Raw genomic sequence first — 18,415 nt, 5'->3', positions numbered from 1 at the left:
TCCCTTATGATGGATGAATTCCTTAAATAATAATTAGAGGGTGTTGATAATAAATAGAAGCGGGCAGAATCCGGTCGAACAGGGCCCCTGAACGACGGGAGAGACCGGCACCCTCTTCTCGAGGGCAGCAGCCTCATCCGAGAGAGGATCAGGAGCTGAGAGTCCCGGGAAATGACGGGAGATACGGTGAGTACACGGGAGCAGGAGGAGCCGACTCCACTATCAGCTAGTTTTAAAGCCGAGGAGAGGTAGGTATTTCGCAGTGGAGATGAATTCCAGAGCCCATTCGAGGGATGCATTGATCCATCTCCGGAATCTCAAGCGTACTTCCCCTCGCTCTGGATGCTCAGCACGTTCATTTTTCGAACAAACATCGTAAGCTCCGATATATTGCATTAAGACGGAAGTCTCGGATGATTTGTGGAAGATGAGTCCGGTCTCTAGTCCGGGATAGAAATATGAATCCTAATTATAAACTAACGAAGTACAATTTGTTGAGGATTTTCAGAAAAGCTCCTGAAAAGTGGTTTCAACGGTGACCTCAAGTGCTTGTTGCTGTGCAAAGTCCAATGGATTGGATGTTGAGACTGGAGACGGAGAGTCAGTCACCATTGGTGCAACCGGATCGTGATTCCGGAGATTGTTTCGTCGCCATTTCGCGCGCGCGTTCTGAAACCACACCTGCCGGAAGGAGGACATTGAGCATCACCGAATTTCAGAGCGACAGGTTGGAATGTCCGCAGAGCATATTTAGCGGAGGGCTGGCCTCAAAAAAATTACCTGCAGAACCCTTTTGGAAAGGCCTGTCTTTTGCGCCAATTGCTTGAGGTCTTTGGCGTCTGGGTTTTGGTTGATACCAAAGTAAGTTTTCATCGTCCGGAGTTGATGATGCTTGAACGAGGTCCTCATACGCTTCGTGCGTTGCTGTCCAGACAGTTGGAGTTTGTCTCCAAGACTGGACAGGGGGCTCAATGCTCCTCCGGGAGACACCTGGCACTCCATTTGCCCTGCAACTGGAAAGGGAAATGTCAGACACGTTGGCTTCAGAACGCGCAATGACCCCGAGGAATATGTTGATGATTCCGAGTCCCATCCGAGCTAGTTTCCGGGCGGCCCGCGAAAGGTAAAAGTCGAGCGCACGGAAAAATATCGAATAAAACACCCAACGGGGAGCAGAGCTACCCGAGGAAGCTCCAATTCGAATCGAATAAGTCCGGCCACAGAACAACAGCGACGCGGCCTCGGAAGCTCAAAATGACACCGGAATGATAGCACGGAAAGCTGTTGGGATTCGTGAGCAAGCTGAAAACAGGACGGTCACAAATCACCCTTCTTTCGAATTTTGCGCTCATCATCCCATCGGACTCAGTTTACATTGCTCGCTCGTTCACCATAGAGCTTTCGATTACGATGTCGACGACGACAGAAACATATAAAAGTGGTCGGCACATATTTCAAAGTTCTCTTTTTAGTCTTGTTCGTTTGTTTTATGTTCTCAGCCGCCGGTGGAATCAGTGCTTCGCTCGCTCTGACGGCCTAACTGACTGACTGGTTGCCTATACCGATGACTGTGTATAAAAACGTTCCCACGCCCTGTGTTGCTCTCGGCTTGTAGAAAACTAACGAGACAAGCCGTGCGCGGGAGCTCAAAAAGAGAAAGAAAGAAGTCTCTCCTCTCTCCGTTTCGGAAACCACCCTGAGTATACGCTGCACTCACACCCGAAAAAATAACATCGAACCCCGATGGGGGATCGATGTTCGCTCCGGCATAGGGAATAGTCAAAGACACGATATGACCCGATTGAATCTGTCTGTTCATCTCGGGGGAACAAGCCTCAATGTATGTCTTCGCTGAAAGGTTACTCCGATCGAACGGAATTTCGACGCGATCGGAGAAGAGAGGACAGGCTACTCAGAGTATCGAACTGCAGCGAATTCCCGCAGTCGCAATTCGAGAAACTTGAGGAACTCATGGGGTTCGAGAGCCGAGGCGAAAATCGCGTGGATCCCGTATGCTATCGACACACGGTCGCCCAGGTAGTCAAGTCGTTCCCCATCGAGACAGCGCATATGTTTTTTCGCGATGGAAAAAGAACATTCTGAAGGTGTTTCCACGGCAGCTTTAATTCTACACCCGAGCCATCCTTCGACGCGAGCACATCGACGGGCCAGCCGTCGATGCATAAATGAAGCTTCCAGGTGCCTCCTATGCTCCCGTAACGTAGAAGCACCTGTAGTTACGCTACCCAGTATTTGTGAGCTTCCATCGATGTTGGAAGAATAAATATTCAGCGGACCGGCGTCGAAAAAATTACCTTGAAGGGTTTGCAGTTCGTGCTCTGACTCAATCTTGCGTTTTCGGGGTCTCCCTTTCTTCGCCGGTTGTTGCTGCTGTTGCTGCTGCAGCGGAGACTGATTCGGCGAATATTGTTGGGGCGAGATGGGAGTTTCGTGGATATCCTCGAACTCCGTCGCGGGACCCAGCGAAGTTGTCAAGTCGCCTTCGGCGGAGATCGCCCCGTAGTGGAGGCTGCAGTATACGAGTTGATCGCGAACTCCTGAGGTTCGGAAGGGAAATAAACGTTATTAGAAGCTAGAAATTATTTGTTGGGATTCTAAAAAAAAATCGTGCCGCAGAGGGAGATGCTTACCGAAGGTATCTCCTCGTGAGAGCGGGATATTGCACCAAGCACAAGTGAAGCAGTGCGTATGGTAGACGTAGTCTCGTACGCGCATCACCAGCTCCGTGGAAAAGATGCCTATATTACATCGAGAGCACGGTCTCAGGGAGAACAATCTGTAAGCAAAAATTCATAGTAGAAAGTTGCCGGATTTTTCGAGCAGATCAGCCGATTCGTAATTTCATCGGCGGCGCTTCTGACGGATCGAGCCGGCTGTTGGCAGGTGAGCGGCGGCGCCGTTCCCAGCGCAAAGTCAATAGGATTGATGCTCTACATACAAACAGAACGAAGATTCGGACGTTCACGGTTTAAACTATCTTAAGACTCTCCACACACCAGCCGGTGATGACCAGCGGAGCGGAAGAGATAAACGCGAGCGGCGACCGCGAACGCTATCTTCAGCATCCATAGAGTTACAGGGAGTTGAGTGGCACGCCAGCAACTTGAGGAAATCGTAAAACAAACCATTTTAAGATGGCTCAGAATGAATCAGACTGAAGTAACTATCTTGAATCGACCAACCGCGTAACTAACTCCTCCCGAGGTGGTTCGTTGTACCATCCGCTTTGAGCTGTTTCACGGTTTCCGTTTCCGCCCAGCTCATCTGTTTGACTTCGGCATTCTCTGCTCTCTTTGTTGCTGCTATCTGAGTCTCGATCCGTTTCGCTCCCTTCAACTTGCAGGTGAAGGAGTGAGTACAGAATTAATCTACCGAAACACTTTCTGCCTTCGGTGGTTGGTGGGTTGATTGATTGATCGATGGATGGATCGAGTGACCGAGCAATGCGGGAGAAGACCTCATTAGCTCATTAGGCGAGGAACTGTGTAGCATTGACGAATGAGCATCGGACCTCAAGCAAAATCTGCAGCGACCAATTAGCCGATCCATGGCTGCTGAGGTGGTTTACATCTCAGAGGACACGACTGCTTGCCAAATCCAGAATCAGCTTCTGAAAAATCGCTTTCATGGGCGACAACGAGAATGAGGAGGAAGGACGTCAAGCTTGCTCCATTCTCGAAGATACTCGTGGCAACTCGTCAGCGAAATCACTGAGCGGGCGCATCGCATTCAGGTAATCTTTTTTCGATTGCGTCATGTTCCGTCTGCACTTCGATTCCTTTCGTATTGTCCGCCCCCACGCATAATGCGCGCGAGGAACATGGGCGAATAAAAAAATGTTCGTTTTGGCTTTATATTCGGCGAAAATTCTGGCGAAGCCTTTATTATGTGGACTCAGACAAGCTTCTCTTTCTCTTCGTGAATCCGTCCGGTCGTCTTCTGTCTGGCGCTGCTAATCCCTGCGCGCTGAGACTCTCGTATCAAGTTGACCGTTCTGGATCTTCGGTCGAAAATCTTCACGAGGCACTATGAAAAAAGTCAGCCATTTTCTGAACAGCCATGAGTCCTCTTCTCTCATCAAGCATTGAGTTCGCGACCGACTCGAGGCATCAGAATACATCAAGACGCGTTTCGATCCTCAAAAGGAGTATTGACGGCACTCCGAGACCCACGCAGGAGACTGTTCGGTGGGGTCTCTCGACGTTACATGCCGAGAAACGTGACACAAGAACGCAAACATTGAACTGTTGAGCACTCAGTCAGTCGAAACTCGAAACTAGCCCAGGTATCGAGAGAGATCAACAAGAATGCGGAGGGTCATTCGGGAACACGTAGGAGAAGACAGGTTGATGAGAGGGAATTAATCCATTCATTCAATGATTCCTCCCCTATTTTCGCGGTAGAGCTTCGCGGGACCCATTTGACAACCTTTCCGTTCTGGTTCGGGGTTCAGAAGGGGCATGGGGCGACAAGTGCGGGCGTGCGCTCCCAGCGGATGGATGGCCGACGATCACCGGCAGGTTTTGTCGAAAGTCGGCTCCTTCAATTCAGTTCCGTCAGCTACGTTCGCTCGGGTGACTCGCGACAGACATCACGAAGGGAACGAGGTTTGTTCTGAAGATAGAGGAAATCCAAACACGAGTCTGATTTCGTGGACACGCTCGTGCGTTGGCGAAACGCATACATATGTACATGTGTTGGAATTGCTGACTGCAGCCACAACCCAGTGTTCAGTATCAAGTGCGCAGGTGAAAGTGTATGCCCCACTACCTTTGAACGTCCAAGGGCGACATTGACGACAGTAGCTATTGCTGTCGCTGCGGCGGCGTTGGTGTTGGCGACTACGACGACCGCTCCTACGGCGATGCCGTGACAACACGGAACGGGGACATCTGTAGCAGTCTGGCGAAAAAGAACGGACCAACCAACCAGCGTGGCTTGAAGAGCGGCTCCAGATCACTTCGGAGGGCAGCTGCATTGGACATCACTGGCTTACTTGTCCGTTCGTTCGTCGCTCGCTTACTTGCTTGCTTTACATTTGAAAGGACGTTTCGACGTGAAGTCGTCCGCATCGCTTTGTTTCCTACGGGCGGATACCGAAGGTTGGCTTGAAAAGAGCAACGCGTCGCGACCGCGGCTTCGTGTCGCACATAGAATTGTCCGAGTCTTCGCCCTCTCTTTCAGAGCGGGAAAATCGGTATTCGGCGACAATTATTTGAAAGAAATATCCAAGCGAGGATATCATCCCGATCGGCTCGGGAAGATGGAATGTCCCGGATGATAATGAAAAGAATAAAGCAGAGGAAAGAAAGCGAAGCAAAATCGCCCGGACGGAGGTATTTTTCTGCCAATCCCTTCTGTCTTTCAAATCTCGAAACAAATCTCCCTTCTGCCGCCGCGGCGAAGAACAACCCCTTCTCACCAAACTGGATCCGAGGAAGGCGAAGCGAGACGCCGCGATACATGTGCGAGAATGAAAATGCGGCTCCGCTGGCGAAACTTCTTCTGCGCGTCGCAAGCTTCTGCTCATAATTTTTGCATTTTCGGCGGTTTGTTTTCATTAGCAGTCATTTGCCGAGTTTGTTTTGTTCCTCCCGGACAAAGCAGGGAGCCGAGTTTTTGCAAAGGGTAGATTTTCACGGCGCGACTGCCAATGAATTTCACCGCCTGGAAGCATAAGCTTCACGCCGAACGAAGCGCCGACTGGCGAGGCTCATTCTACAGAAGCCGGAGAATTCCGAAACAATGAGGCCAAGATTCGGCGTTTCCGGCGTCCGGACGCTCATTCTCGCCACTGAACAAAAAATGAAACTCTGACCGCCATTCAGGCGAGCTACCTCGCTGTCGAACACTTTTCTTTCATCACTAAGACTATCCATCATTCATTCAGTTTCCATTCGTTAACGACATGTTTTTCCTCCAATCCCGGATCCTCTCGGAAAAATCTCATCATTCCTCCTCCTCTCCGAACTCATCGCGGCGAGCCGGCAGGGATTCCAACATCCTCCTGAGAGTGCTCTGGCTCAAAAGTTTCGGAAATTCACAAGGGAAAAATAGAGGGATATTTCCTCGATGCTTCAGTTTCTCATCACCTCATTGTTATGTACCACCCGTCATAATAATTCCCAAGTCGGGCTCATGGGCTGTACCTGTCGTCCCGCTCACTCGGTCGGTCAGCCAATCGCGAATGCGGTTCGAGCGTTCGAATGGTGGCATTTTTTTTACGACCTTAGCGTAGTTTCGACTTTCCTCTATCTGGCCTCAGCTCGCGTCCATCGAACAGGGAAACAACTCTCGTCAACCGCGGTCGTGGACGCTGCTGCTGACTTTTCTTCTAATAAATCAACAAAAGGCAGAAAAATCTGAAATCCAGGAAGTGTCTCAAAGGCACCGAGGGCTATTTGAGAAAAGCGTTTATTGCGCCGCCCGAGCATGCGGTTTCGAATGAGATTGCGCCCTACGATCCTCGGAACTCGAGAAAAAAAACACTCGGGAGCTTGAGGAGAGCTCGAACCAGCGCGTTCGGGCTCCAAAGTGCACTCCGGTCTCATGCCTCAGATCATGGACGACCCGAATTTCGCTGGAAACGGATTCGGGGGCTTTTTGATACACCGATACACGACTTTATATCAAACAAATGAAGTCTGAGCGCTTCCTCCAAGAAACTTCACCTGTGCGTTCGGGTGGTTGAATGGATCTTTGTCTCACTCAGTCAGTCTCTTTCAATCAAGTAACCGAACAGTTTGAAGAATAACTGTGACCATGTAGTCTTGTTACGAGCGCCGCCTCATTCAGATCTCAATGTATGTGTCAAACCGAGATAATGGCGCCAATTACGTCTAATTATCGCTCACACGTTTTAAGCAATGCACACCTGACACGCTCAGTGGTCTCCCGGAGGAACGTGCCTGAGATGTCAACTATCAACACTGCAATCGTGACGAGCTATCCTGCTGATCTGAGGAAGTCCGACGAATTCTCTTTATGTCGCTATTTTCTCGTCAATTGAGAAGGACGCTGAGAGAGCATCGGAGTGATGAACGTATCCAAGTTGGGAGATTCTGAGGAGAGCACTGATGGCGAGGAGCCCATCTCTCGAAAAGCCAAGAAGTACTATGAGAGATCACGCGTCATCCGAGAACGTATGAAGGTTCTTCGGTCGGCCGAGGGCACGATGGTATTTCCGGTGGGGTTGCGGCCGGAGGAGCTCACCAAAAACTCCGCACTTTCCGACTTGGGCGACTCGATCTCGTCGACCGGGAAGATCCTCAGGACGCGAGAGCTTCCGATCACCGCGGATCTCCGACCGCCAAATTTCGGAATGAAGCGAATGGGTTTGAAATGTCCTGCTATCGTCCCTCCCGATCAATTCATCACCTGAGTACGAAATCGTTGAATGGAGGGACATTTGTCCGGCGGATCAGTTGCGCAGTTGAGATCGCAAAGCTTCGTAAGCGAGCGACCGCGCGTCGACCGAAGACAAAGGGCTGAATGAAGCGAAAGACGTTTGACTCGTCATCTGCCTCGGACCCGAGTCGACCGTTTCGAAGACGCCAAGGCTTCATGTTTCACAGGTGGCTGACTTTGAGGCCTTCAGAATCATCTGCCCGCGTGGCGCGTGGTGTCCAGACTCCTCTTTTGAATGCCGTCCATCCGTCGCCCGCCCGCCCGCCTGCCCGTTCGTTGGCCTGAAGGCCTACGTTACGGGCTTCACAGACACACTTCGACAGTTCAACGACGTACCGAACGCGGTTTCGATGCATTTCGGACCACGGCTTCATCAGTCGAGAGAGTAGTGCTTAAAAACAAGACGAAGCCCCTGCTCACTCACCGCCCTGGCCGCTGCAGCTGCAGGTGATCCGGCCACCGGGCGTTCGACGACGTATCGGACCACCGAACTATGTCGTGGTCCAAATCAGCCATTCAGGAAGACTGACCGTTGATTATTATCGACAGACTGGGCAACGATATCGTATCCAAGTGTTTCTCGAACTGCTCCATTGCACCATGTGGGCAATAGATTCTCATCGTTCGCGAAGCCTGTCTCTACTCGTTTGAAGTGCCTTCCTGGAGCGTTTTCGAGGAGATTTCCGGAGGGAAGAGGGGCGAAGTTTACGTCCGAAACCGTATTAACAGACGGAGCGCTCCTCTGTCGCGATTCATCGAGTCCTTCAAATGTATCAGCGATTCCCGATGAAAGCGAGAACTTCATTCTTTGTTTTCCTTTTGTGAGTTTACAGCCGCATCCTTCGACCGACTCCGGTTGCGATGGGGATGTACCTACTAAGTCAGCGATAGCTCGATGTCTGTCGTCGAGATAGTTCGCAGAACGAACCCTTATCTTCCGACTAGACCGAGGAGGGTTATCTGGTGCGAGATCGGAATCGGTGCCGTCTTCATCTGCTTTGAGAAGCGAGGTGCTCAAAACGTCGCACATGCACATACAAAGCGCGCTCCGCTTCTGAAAACCAACCGGAGGCAGATTCAGACTCCGGCCTCCTCTCGAGATTATCTACTGAGGAACGTTCCGGGAGTCAATCCTCTTCCCGGGCGCTTCGAGACGCGTCTGAATTTGACGATTTGAATAAATGTAGTTAGCTACGCGCCGTTTTCGACCGTTGGGATACCCGTGATCCTTCAATCCGAGCTCGACTACACTCTTTCCCAAAAACGAACAATAAATCTCGAATCGAGTCAGCCGTGACCTAGCGCTCCTACAATACGCGTTGTACACCTGTTGTGGGGACGATCGTCTTCGTTGCCGCGGCCGTACGAGCCAAATTGGAGTCACAATAGGAAGAGAGACATCAAGCAGCGGCCACACACACACAGTCAGTCAGCCAAATTCAACCTAACGGCCCCCTACGGCGGTTGGGTGAAGAAAACAACATCTCAATAGACCAATAGACGGCCCAAAACGACTGGGGTGGCTTCGGTGTGGGTGTGTGAGCGGAGATTCCGTAGCGCATCACCAGCCGTGAAATATTAAAGGCCGCTGCTGTCCCGATCGAAAATTCACCCCTAGATCCAGTCCATGAAGCGGACGTTCCGGAGCGAATGTTTCTGGAATTGGAGCATTCTATCAGACTACCGGTGTCTCGACGGACCTGCTCGATCACAGTTAGTTTCTGTTTAGCGCGAGAACGTTATTTCAGAAGCGACGTGGTCTCGTGACGTTGTCCTCTACGAATCAGAGCGGTGAACAACAGACAATACATAACGCAAGTGGCGTTCCTGCCGCCCGACGTCAATAACCGCGGCCGAATGTGATGATTAATGCTGTTTGCGATTGGAGTCAGTTTTTCTCCTCTTTCCTCCCGGCTCTCCATTTCTAGCTCCGTTCCATATCTATGATGACTGATGACAGGAGGCAACGATCACCGATGGATTTCGAAGAGAAATCGACGCCGGCTCCGTTCTGACATTCGTTCTGCGAGGTATACAGGAATGGATGCGAGAAATCTCGCGTAGCACCTTTGCTCGATTCAAGCTCGATTAGGAGCCTTGAATGGAGTGGTTTGCGAAATTATCAGTTCCTCAATTCGTTCACTCATGCTGTGGGCTCTAAAGATCGCTCATGAGTGCAACCTAATGAATTCGAGGGAGCCAACATTTCTCCGTATGACCGCCCATCGTAACCTTTCTATTAGTAGCTTTTCACGTTCTCGGTCCGACTCTCGGTTTCTTCTCTTCGCCCCCCTCTCGATGGCGCTCCAATTGTTCGACGATTGTTCGGACCTTTCGGGTCCGCTCACGCTCTGTCCGCGTCTCACTCACTCGGCTAGTCAGCCAGTCAGCCACCCAGCCCCCTCTTGAGATCTTTGCCCGTTGACGAGAGCCACCCACTCGACCACTCGGTGAATAAGTGACGGAGAGAACGACTTCCCGCAGTCAGGACAGGAATGTGTTTAACCTACATTTGGCGTCGAAAAGTGGTGCCGATGTCGTCCTAATAGGGCCACCCTCGAGCACCTTGGTCGATCGACTGCCGATCGATGAGATCGACCGGTCTATCAGTCGGTCAGCACCAGGGCGCAGTAGCGAGAAAACATGGGTGATTCGATGTACATGCACAGATATCAACGACGATCGCGAAAAGATCCTGCAAATTCTCGAAGCGCGCTCTCTGATGCGTCCCCGAGCAACGAGTTGCGAGAAGAAATTCGAAACGTTCCCCTCATGAGAGTGTGCGAGAGTCAAGTCAACGGAGTCGAAGGAGGAGAAAACTTGATATTTTCCATCAAACGAGCTGTCGACGGGCCAGGGTCGAGCGAAAACCGCGAGAAATCAAATACCTCGGGTTCGAGCGCAGAGTGGAATTCGAGCAGAAGCTTTGTCATTCACGTGAGATGTTTCATCGCCGATCGCAATCTCTGACAGATCCGAATATCTGCGGGTGGTGCAGGAGCCGCGACCTCCGCCATGGAATCCTTTCACGACTACGTCAACTCGATGCTTATCGCCCGCATTGTTTGCTGACCGTGACATTCGATACATAGGCGACAAATATGAGCGGGAATCATCAGATCCCGATGGCGGCCGCATAAGGAAGCGCGCGATCGCGCTATCCGGCCAATACTAATCGAAGTGCGTTTCGCTGATTCGCCTTCATCACGCTTGGTAGTGCATGATCACAAGGAGCAGTACGAGAGCGCGAGGCTCGCCGCCGTCTCTGCGACCGGTCTCTTCTGAAAACTTTCGGACGCATGTCGCCCAGAGGGAACGCGAACCGTCAAATTTTCCAAGAAGACCGAGTCCTACATCTCGAATGCGACTGCAGGGAAGGCGTTCGTCTGCAGACTCGGAGGAACCAGGCTGACTGACTGAGAGAAACGCATCGGGCTCCGATACGCCAGGAAAGCAGCCGACTCGGCTGCTACAAGCTCGCTTGCATCCTACAAACTGTGATCTGCTAGCGAGAAGAGCCGAGAAAAGCGAAACCGCGGCCAGCCACTCGGCTGACCGCTCGATCGGCAATGCCCCTCGTAAAGTAACCAGACTGAGAAAAAACAATCGCTCAGCGAACGGTTCCAATGAACTCGGATAGAAGCGGCCAGTCTTTCTCAACTGGACTCCCGCTGCTCTTTTACCTGTCCGAACGCACCTATTGATGCGAGATTGTTTGTCGAGCGAATGGCTCGAAAGGGTGCTCTGCTCCGGATGCCGAGGAACGGACGTAACTGATTGAGAGAGAAATCCATTACGAGAACTCGCGTCCTGTCGGATGGCAATCCGAGGCCTCCTCTCCGTAATGGAGCTCGTTTGCGGCTCATTCAGCTCTAACCTTTCCAGGGAATTCCGCGGGAAAACTAGTTATAGCGGACTCTAGAAAGCATTCCGGAGGGGAGGGATCCGATCTCGGAAAACTCTCATTTGAGAGAGGAAGCCTCATTTGACTCCTCTAGGCTGCGAGCGTCTGTCGATATAGTCGATTCCTTCTCCAAGTATTAGAGAGGGCGCTCGATTCCACGAAACCTTACAATCTGCTACTATAGATTTTCTACCGACTGGAGCGTAGACCAACGTTTCCCACGAGGGTCCCGCAATTCCGACCGAACCGAGTCGAATGAATGATTCACAATAAAAATTCGGATTCTAAACGAGTCTTTCCAGTTTCTCTCGTAAAAAGGTATTTTTGGCAAAGTGAATCTCGACTCGAGATCCTCTTCACATAATGATGACCGGAGAGCCTCCTGAACGTGGAAATGCAGAAAATCTTGCGAACTGGGGCGAAGTCTAAGAACCTCGCTGAGAAGTCGGCAACTAATATTTACGTCGGAATCAGGTCCGTATATGTTTCCCCGCGAAATCCGTAGCCGAGGTTTCCCGGAGCGTCAACTTTGCAGCTTCAATCACGCGAGGAATCAAGCAAAATATCCTACAGAATTCCATTTTGTGAGCATTAGTCGATCGCTGAGGAAGTGTTTCCAGACACGCATCAGCCGACCTCATTGGTTCTCACCGGAAGCTCCGAATTAATCTGAGCAAGAACCCACCCAGGTGCAGTTATCAGAGGCGACCGTCGGAACGCGGGATCTCGAGGAGGAGTAAAATTGAATGGGAGTTCTCCCTGATATTCCGCATCCGTGATCCGTGACCGTCGTTCTGCTTGGGATTTTCTCAAGATCTTTGCGACGTAATCCGAGAGCATTCTACTCAGCCAAACTCCCATCGATCGAGGATACGTTCGTAGATAAGCCTGAATCAGAGCGGTGGTGGTCAGACAGGAGCGCGTTAACTTGATTGCTGTCCTAGTTTTTCCGGTCCTGAGCGCGAGAGCGGCGGATATTTCATTCGCCAATATGGCACTTATGTGTTGTTTTCTTCATGCTCTGAACACGATCAGTTTATCGCACCCTATATCTCTCAGGACATGTGTCAAGCACGAATTCAACAGCTGGCAGAGGGTTTGCGAATCAGCGAGCGGAGCGGCCGCGTGTGAGGACGAGTGAGAATTACTCTATCGTCCGATCACTTACTCACTTGTTGGCTCGCTCGTTCGCTTGATGCGTGTTAGAACGAGCGTGTCAGCCCGGAATCTAGATGATTCCTCCCTGACCGCGTATTCGACAAGCCCTTTTCAACTCGCTATCGACGAATCTGAACACGGCCCGACCTTCCCCACGTGATGTGATTGACTCCTTGAACAAGAGGTTGCCGCGATTTCTCTTCACCTTCTGCCCTTGGGTACTCGGAGGGACACTGGAGTCCCGGATTTCTGGGCCGCGATATGAGCTATGGCAAGTTCCCGAGGAATTACCCGAAAGTTCTCGTTGTAGAATTGAAACGTCCCGATGAACACTTGCTCGACGAAATTGAAGGTAGAAAGCGATCACCTCCCGAAGTTCCTTCGACGTTAAGTCAGATCAAGCAGACGTAAACGACGATCTCTTATCTACTTCTCGAAGAATCACGCTCGGCAGCTAAATGTGCTTCGCAGGTATAACTGTATCAATGAACGAAAGAACGAGCCCGCGAGCGAAAGGACGGAGAAACGATTGAAACAACGAATAAATGAATGAGTCGGAACATCAATCCATTCTAAGAAGAACTTATGACTCCAGTAAGTCGCTGCCGAATACCATTAATTTTGCCAGACAGTCAAGCAGAGCACATACGGACCGTAAGGGCTCCACGGTCAACTTCAGTCGGCAGAACCGCGGAGAGCTGCGCGCGTACAGCAATTCTCTTCCGATAAGCCTTAATGAGTGAGGTTTTTCTTCTTCCTTTTCGAACTCACTTCAAGTATCTCCTGCCTCCTTCTGTCACACAGACCGAAAAAAGGTTGACAAACAGAAAGCGTCCGACCGTCAAACCCGCAGAGAGCGAACCACGACAGAGACTGATGTAGGTAGTCTGAAGCATGGCGGAGACACGTCTTAATTGGTGACAATGCCACCCAAAAGAAACTTTGGCGGACTGAGCCGATCCGAGCCCTGGCCATGGACCGATCCGATGATGAATATGTGCTCCGCGATTCCGATTGACTCTCAGCGGAGTGCGAGTACAGGTCGTGACTTTCAATAATCGATTTGAAAAATCTCGGGAGAAATAATTCCGTGAGAAACTCTCCTGAGATCGATCGCCGCTATTGGTGAGGGCAAGCAACTTTGTACCATCGCGTCTTGAGTGTCGTGCCGCTATCGACCACTTGGTGAATTCTACACTTGATCGTCTTATCGGGGAGCTTCCCGCCCCGAGTGCAGTGTCCGTCAGCTGAAGTTTCGTTCATTCGATCAGAGCGACGAAAAGTCTGACAACCCGAAAGACGGGCGTCCCGTCGTCGCCGACCATGACATCCACCTTCGCCACCACCGCCGCTGCCACCACCACCACAACGACGACGGCGGCGGTGACGACGACGACGTAGAGAATTCGTAGCTTCTTTCTCGATAACATTCCCGAAGGATGAGCGCCCGAGGACAGCTAGCCGACGAGTCTGCGAGCTGCCCGCGATCTTGTGCAGCAGTCAGTCAAGGAAGGATGGAGGAAAAAATCAGCCGGTACTTCAGGTATGCCAGCCCGGAGATACGCCGTGCTAAGGTCGAATCGTCGAAGAAAATCATCATGAAAATTAGGCCCAGCGCATGGAGAGGATTTCACGATCAGGTACCCATGAGCTCGGGGAGGGAGCTGCTGGGGGCATATTTTTCGCCGAGTTCCGGAATGGTCAGGCAATCGTTCCCCGTCCCTCGCGGGTGGAGACTCTCCCCCTGGGAACGTTCCGAGCCTAGGACGGCGATCCGCCCGCTGATGGGGGCTTCGACATCTTGCCGTTGTAGCTCGTATCGTCGTTGGTGCTTTTGCCACCGACAATGGCCGCTCCGTTCGTCCACTTGTTCACAAGCAGAGCACGGTTGTAGTCGTTGCAGAAGTCGCCGCGCTATCGTCGGCGGTGGGCTGATTCTTAATCATTATCATCATCATCGCGGTCTGTCAGTGCATGTGAGGCTTCTGCTGATGCTGGCAGTTCCAGTCAAAAGACAACAAGTCTCGAGACGCTTCAGCGACGACCAGCATTATGTCAATGAATGAAGGGCGATATCTCTGCGAAGAGGGAACAACGACGACAACAACACCGACAACTCGGATGACAGCGTCTGCGGCGAATGTCGAAGACGTCGTCGACATCAACGACAACTAAAACAATCCGATTCCACTTTCGCAACTCATCATCACCATCATCATTCAAATAGTGACACGTTGACTGGCTCACTGAGTGAGTGAGCTGTGTGGCGGACAGATGCAGTCAACTTACTCACCGTCGGTCGAGGAGGAAAGCCGAAAGCAAAAAGTTCGCAACTCAACGCAGCTCAAGGGGCAGCCGAATAGCGATACGCAAAGGGCCCATTTCCCGATCGGCTCAGAGGACAGAAGGGGGTCCGACACCGCTGATTTTCTTGGAACAGAGAGGCTGGATCCTCCGACTCATCCGCCATCATTCTCCATGATTACAAGGACCCTTACTGTGGCCTTTACAGTGAGTCGATATTGGATCATAGATGATCAAAGACTGGACGGAGGGACAGGAGCTGAATGAAGGCAACGACGTTTGAAGTGCGCCGGAGGTGTAAAACAACATGTCGCTCGGTCGTTTTGGATAACACGAGTCTGCTACGGGTTAGCGGGCGGACGCGCGCGGAAACGCTCGAGTCATTGAAACAAGCTGGAATGCTGTTTCATTCACGTCTGCTTGTCGTCCCAAGAAACAATCATCAAACATTGTTCAACTCTCACAATCAGTTGAATGGGTGAATTATTTTCTCGGCTCCATAGAGCCCGCTGGAAATGATTTACTACGAACTTCATGAATAAAACCACCACTACAGAGTTTCCGACGGACTCTCTGTCGCCGTGAGCAATCCCAAAACTATTCGAAATCATGTCGGAGCGGAGCCCGTTCCCGATCATTCAGAAATCGAGTTGTCGGCGAGATCGCCGGATACGATCTGCTTGCTCTCCGATCATCTCCTAGAGCCTCGGGTGACGATGGCTTTTCGAAAAATTCTTCGGGCATTCCTCCGATTTTCGGCGCTTTCGTCCTAAGCGGCGATTTCCTAGATATTCCTGCGTTTCGACTCGATGGTCCTGGCGCTCATTCATCACGGCATTTCCACTCGAGATTCGAATAATTATAAACTCCCTCCCTTCGTGACTCGTGAGTTATTGACGATTCCCGGTGCCGGTCACGGGCTTGGGCAGGTCGAAGCTCAACGGTGTCGCTTCACCTCCGAATACCTCGAAATATAGATCGAACCATCTTCGGAAATGGCATCTATGATATTCAGATAGTGGGGGCCTCGGCTTCGGCTCGTGAGCTATGGCCGACTGAAGAACTTGTGCGAACGAAGAAAACTGATCCGGTTTCTTCGCCTGTGCTCACATTTTGGGTTCCATTCGAGATTTCGATTGAGATACCCTAAAAGATGGGTGGGTACGAGAGGAACGAGAGACAACTCCTCCAAGCTCCTGTGAATTAGGAGTTGGAGATTCGAGGGGGATTTTTTCTCTCCGATTTCAGAGAAGGCTCGAAATTGAAGGAATCATATCGTATCTGGCCCATGTCAGCGTAAGATCGAGATGGAATACGCGGAATCGAGACCGGAATGTTGTTTTCCGCTGGTGTATTCTTCTTCTCGCAAAGAAATATCACGATCATACCCGTCGGGAATATGTTCATCCATCAACTCGGAATCGTAAACATCAATCTGTTCGGAAGTAAGGCGAATGCGAGCGAGTGATCCGAATGACATTGAAGATTTCCTGAGCATCGGCGCGCAATATGAATCAGGGAGCACAGCGGGGTTTCGCGATACCAGGCGATTATCGAGGGGACATCTCCGAAACAGCAAAAGAGCTTTCGGCTCGAGGCATAGTGAAGATCAAATATTCCTCTCGCATCCCGAACACTGCGCGGACTTCCAGAATTCCAGACGCTTCTGAGGTCAGACATAGGATCCACGCCCCGAACCTTCATGTATCCCGTCGGGGGAACTATTCACTGAAAGATTGATTTCGATTTGTGAGAGTATCGCATCGTCTCGCCGGCTCATCAAAAAAATCACCACCTATTCGCGTTCTTTTGATGAGACCCTTCGCGGGTCTCCTCCTGATGGCTGACGGAGGGGCACGCTCGATGCGCGGATCATTCCGGCAGAGTATCGAACTCGGAATTCCTCAACCCCCCCCGATTCAGAGACCGATTCCGAGACGCATTCCGAAAATAAGGGAATTCGCATAAGCCTACGTATTTTTCGATGGGTCGGCCTAGGGGCGTTGCCCGTTGATGATTATCTAATTTTCTCTTACCTGAAGTAGTCGTTCTTGCAATAGATGCGGCCCGATCGCAGAAAACACGACGCATGTTGCTCGAGCGTCGTTTTGCAGTGAGCACACTGGAGACACCCTACGTGCCAATACATTTCACCAACGCAGAGGAAGTATCTGTCGCAGATGGGGTTACCGCAGCCGGTGCAGAGTCTCGGTATTCCTGGCGATGTCGAACCGCCAGATACCTCGCTCCCGGGGTGTATCTCCATGATAGGCATCGTGAAGGCGTCGCGGATGACGTCCTTTTTCGTATCGACGTCAGGATTCGATGTTTTCGGACCGGGATTCTCCGAGAGGGACCGACGGATGTGCACTCCGACAGGAAAATTTCGTACCCCTCAGTGCAGAGTCCAGCTCTCTTGTCGTCCGGAGTCCGGGACTCGCGCGGAGATTGCACTTTGTCACGGCGCAGGGATATTTTTCGATGGTCCACTTCCCATGATGACCGACGACCGACCAGAGACCGTCAGAGAAGCTCCTACAGTATCCTTGCTCGCTGACAGCCTCCGACCTCAAATCTCTGAAGATGATTTTGCTGCTCTGGTTGAAATCTCCGTCCAACGCACTGCAGAGGCCGAGTTACGGTGATGTGATATTTTTTTTCGTAGCAAAGCACAAACATTCACTAACGCTCACGACGCCAAATCAGCTGCGAAGCGTTCCGCGCACAAGCCCTCGTTGGCCACTAAATGCTAACATCGGCAGCGCTGGAGAAAGCGACCGCATCGGACTACACACACTTGTTCTTCTGACATGTCTGCTGATTCTTTGCTCATGTTGCTGCTGCGAACGATGGTGGTGGTGGATGGATGTCTCTCTCTCTCCGGATAACGGGAGAGAGAGGCGAATGCGGCACCAGCGATGCTGATGATGAGCTTGGCCCCGCCCTCGAGCGGCCGCCTCGGATCCCATTGGTCGTCTTTGAAGCAGCCGCCCCCCCGGCGAAGATCGCCCCGAGGATTGGTGGAAGCTCGAAGAGAACGATCTCTGTTGCAAACGATGGTGGCAGCCACCGAGATCCACCGCTTTTGCTCGGGAGAAATCCTCTTCGACAACGTTGTTGACGACGACGACAACAACATCTGTGTCTTATCGCTGGTTCCCTTGCTCGTTCGCTTGCTCGAACAAACGAAGGGACGGACGGACGAACATGAAGACGGCGGCCGGCGGTGGCAGACGGGCCGCCGCTCGGGAAAGAACACTGCCCGCTCGGCAGGCAACGTTATTGCATTGTTTTCCACGCTTGATCTTCTGATGTCTCCTCCTGTTGCCGTCACCAGAGCTAGGCCGATGGTCAAAGCCCGACGGTCAGTCCCTCCTGCCCTCCCTCTGTTCGTCGACGCCGTTTTTCCGCCCGGTTTTCGATGCGTACCGGGCACCACTGTTCGCTCTGGCTTGTTGTGTGATTCGTAACAATCAAAGTAGAAAGCTTTGAAAGAAGCAGATAAGGAACGAGAATAAGATTATATGTGACGAAAGACGGCTCTGAACCGGACGGCTACGAATGGTTTTCACAGGGGAAAGAACTCACTCAGCTGTAGCATCTCAGAATAATTCAGTTCCG

At 51.5% G+C, this 18,415-nt stretch overlaps 1 protein-coding gene across 1 annotated transcript; it reads right to left on the bottom strand.

Moving 5' to 3' along the window:
- Positions 1-504: 504 nt before the first annotated feature.
- Positions 505-17,069, bottom strand: LOC100897552 (LIM/homeobox protein Lhx9-like). The gene is made up of 5 exons (XM_029111919.1): positions 16,831-17,069; positions 2,652-2,797; positions 2,316-2,558; positions 781-1,007; positions 505-681 (listed from the first exon to the last, which is right to left on the bottom strand). The coding sequence occupies exons 1-5, from the start codon at positions 17,067-17,069 to the stop codon at positions 505-507; spliced, it is 1,032 nt and encodes a 343-aa protein (XP_028967752.1).
- Positions 17,070-18,415: the final 1,346 nt, after the last annotated feature.

This window comes from Galendromus occidentalis, unplaced genomic scaffold (assembly GCF_000255335.2).
Source record: "Galendromus occidentalis unplaced genomic scaffold, Mocc_1.1 scf7180000077476, whole genome shotgun sequence".
Lineage (NCBI taxonomy): Eukaryota > Metazoa > Arthropoda > Arachnida > Mesostigmata > Phytoseiidae > Galendromus > Galendromus occidentalis.
Note: the sequence above shows the minus strand (reverse complement) of the source record. Positions and strands in the feature narration are given on the sequence as shown.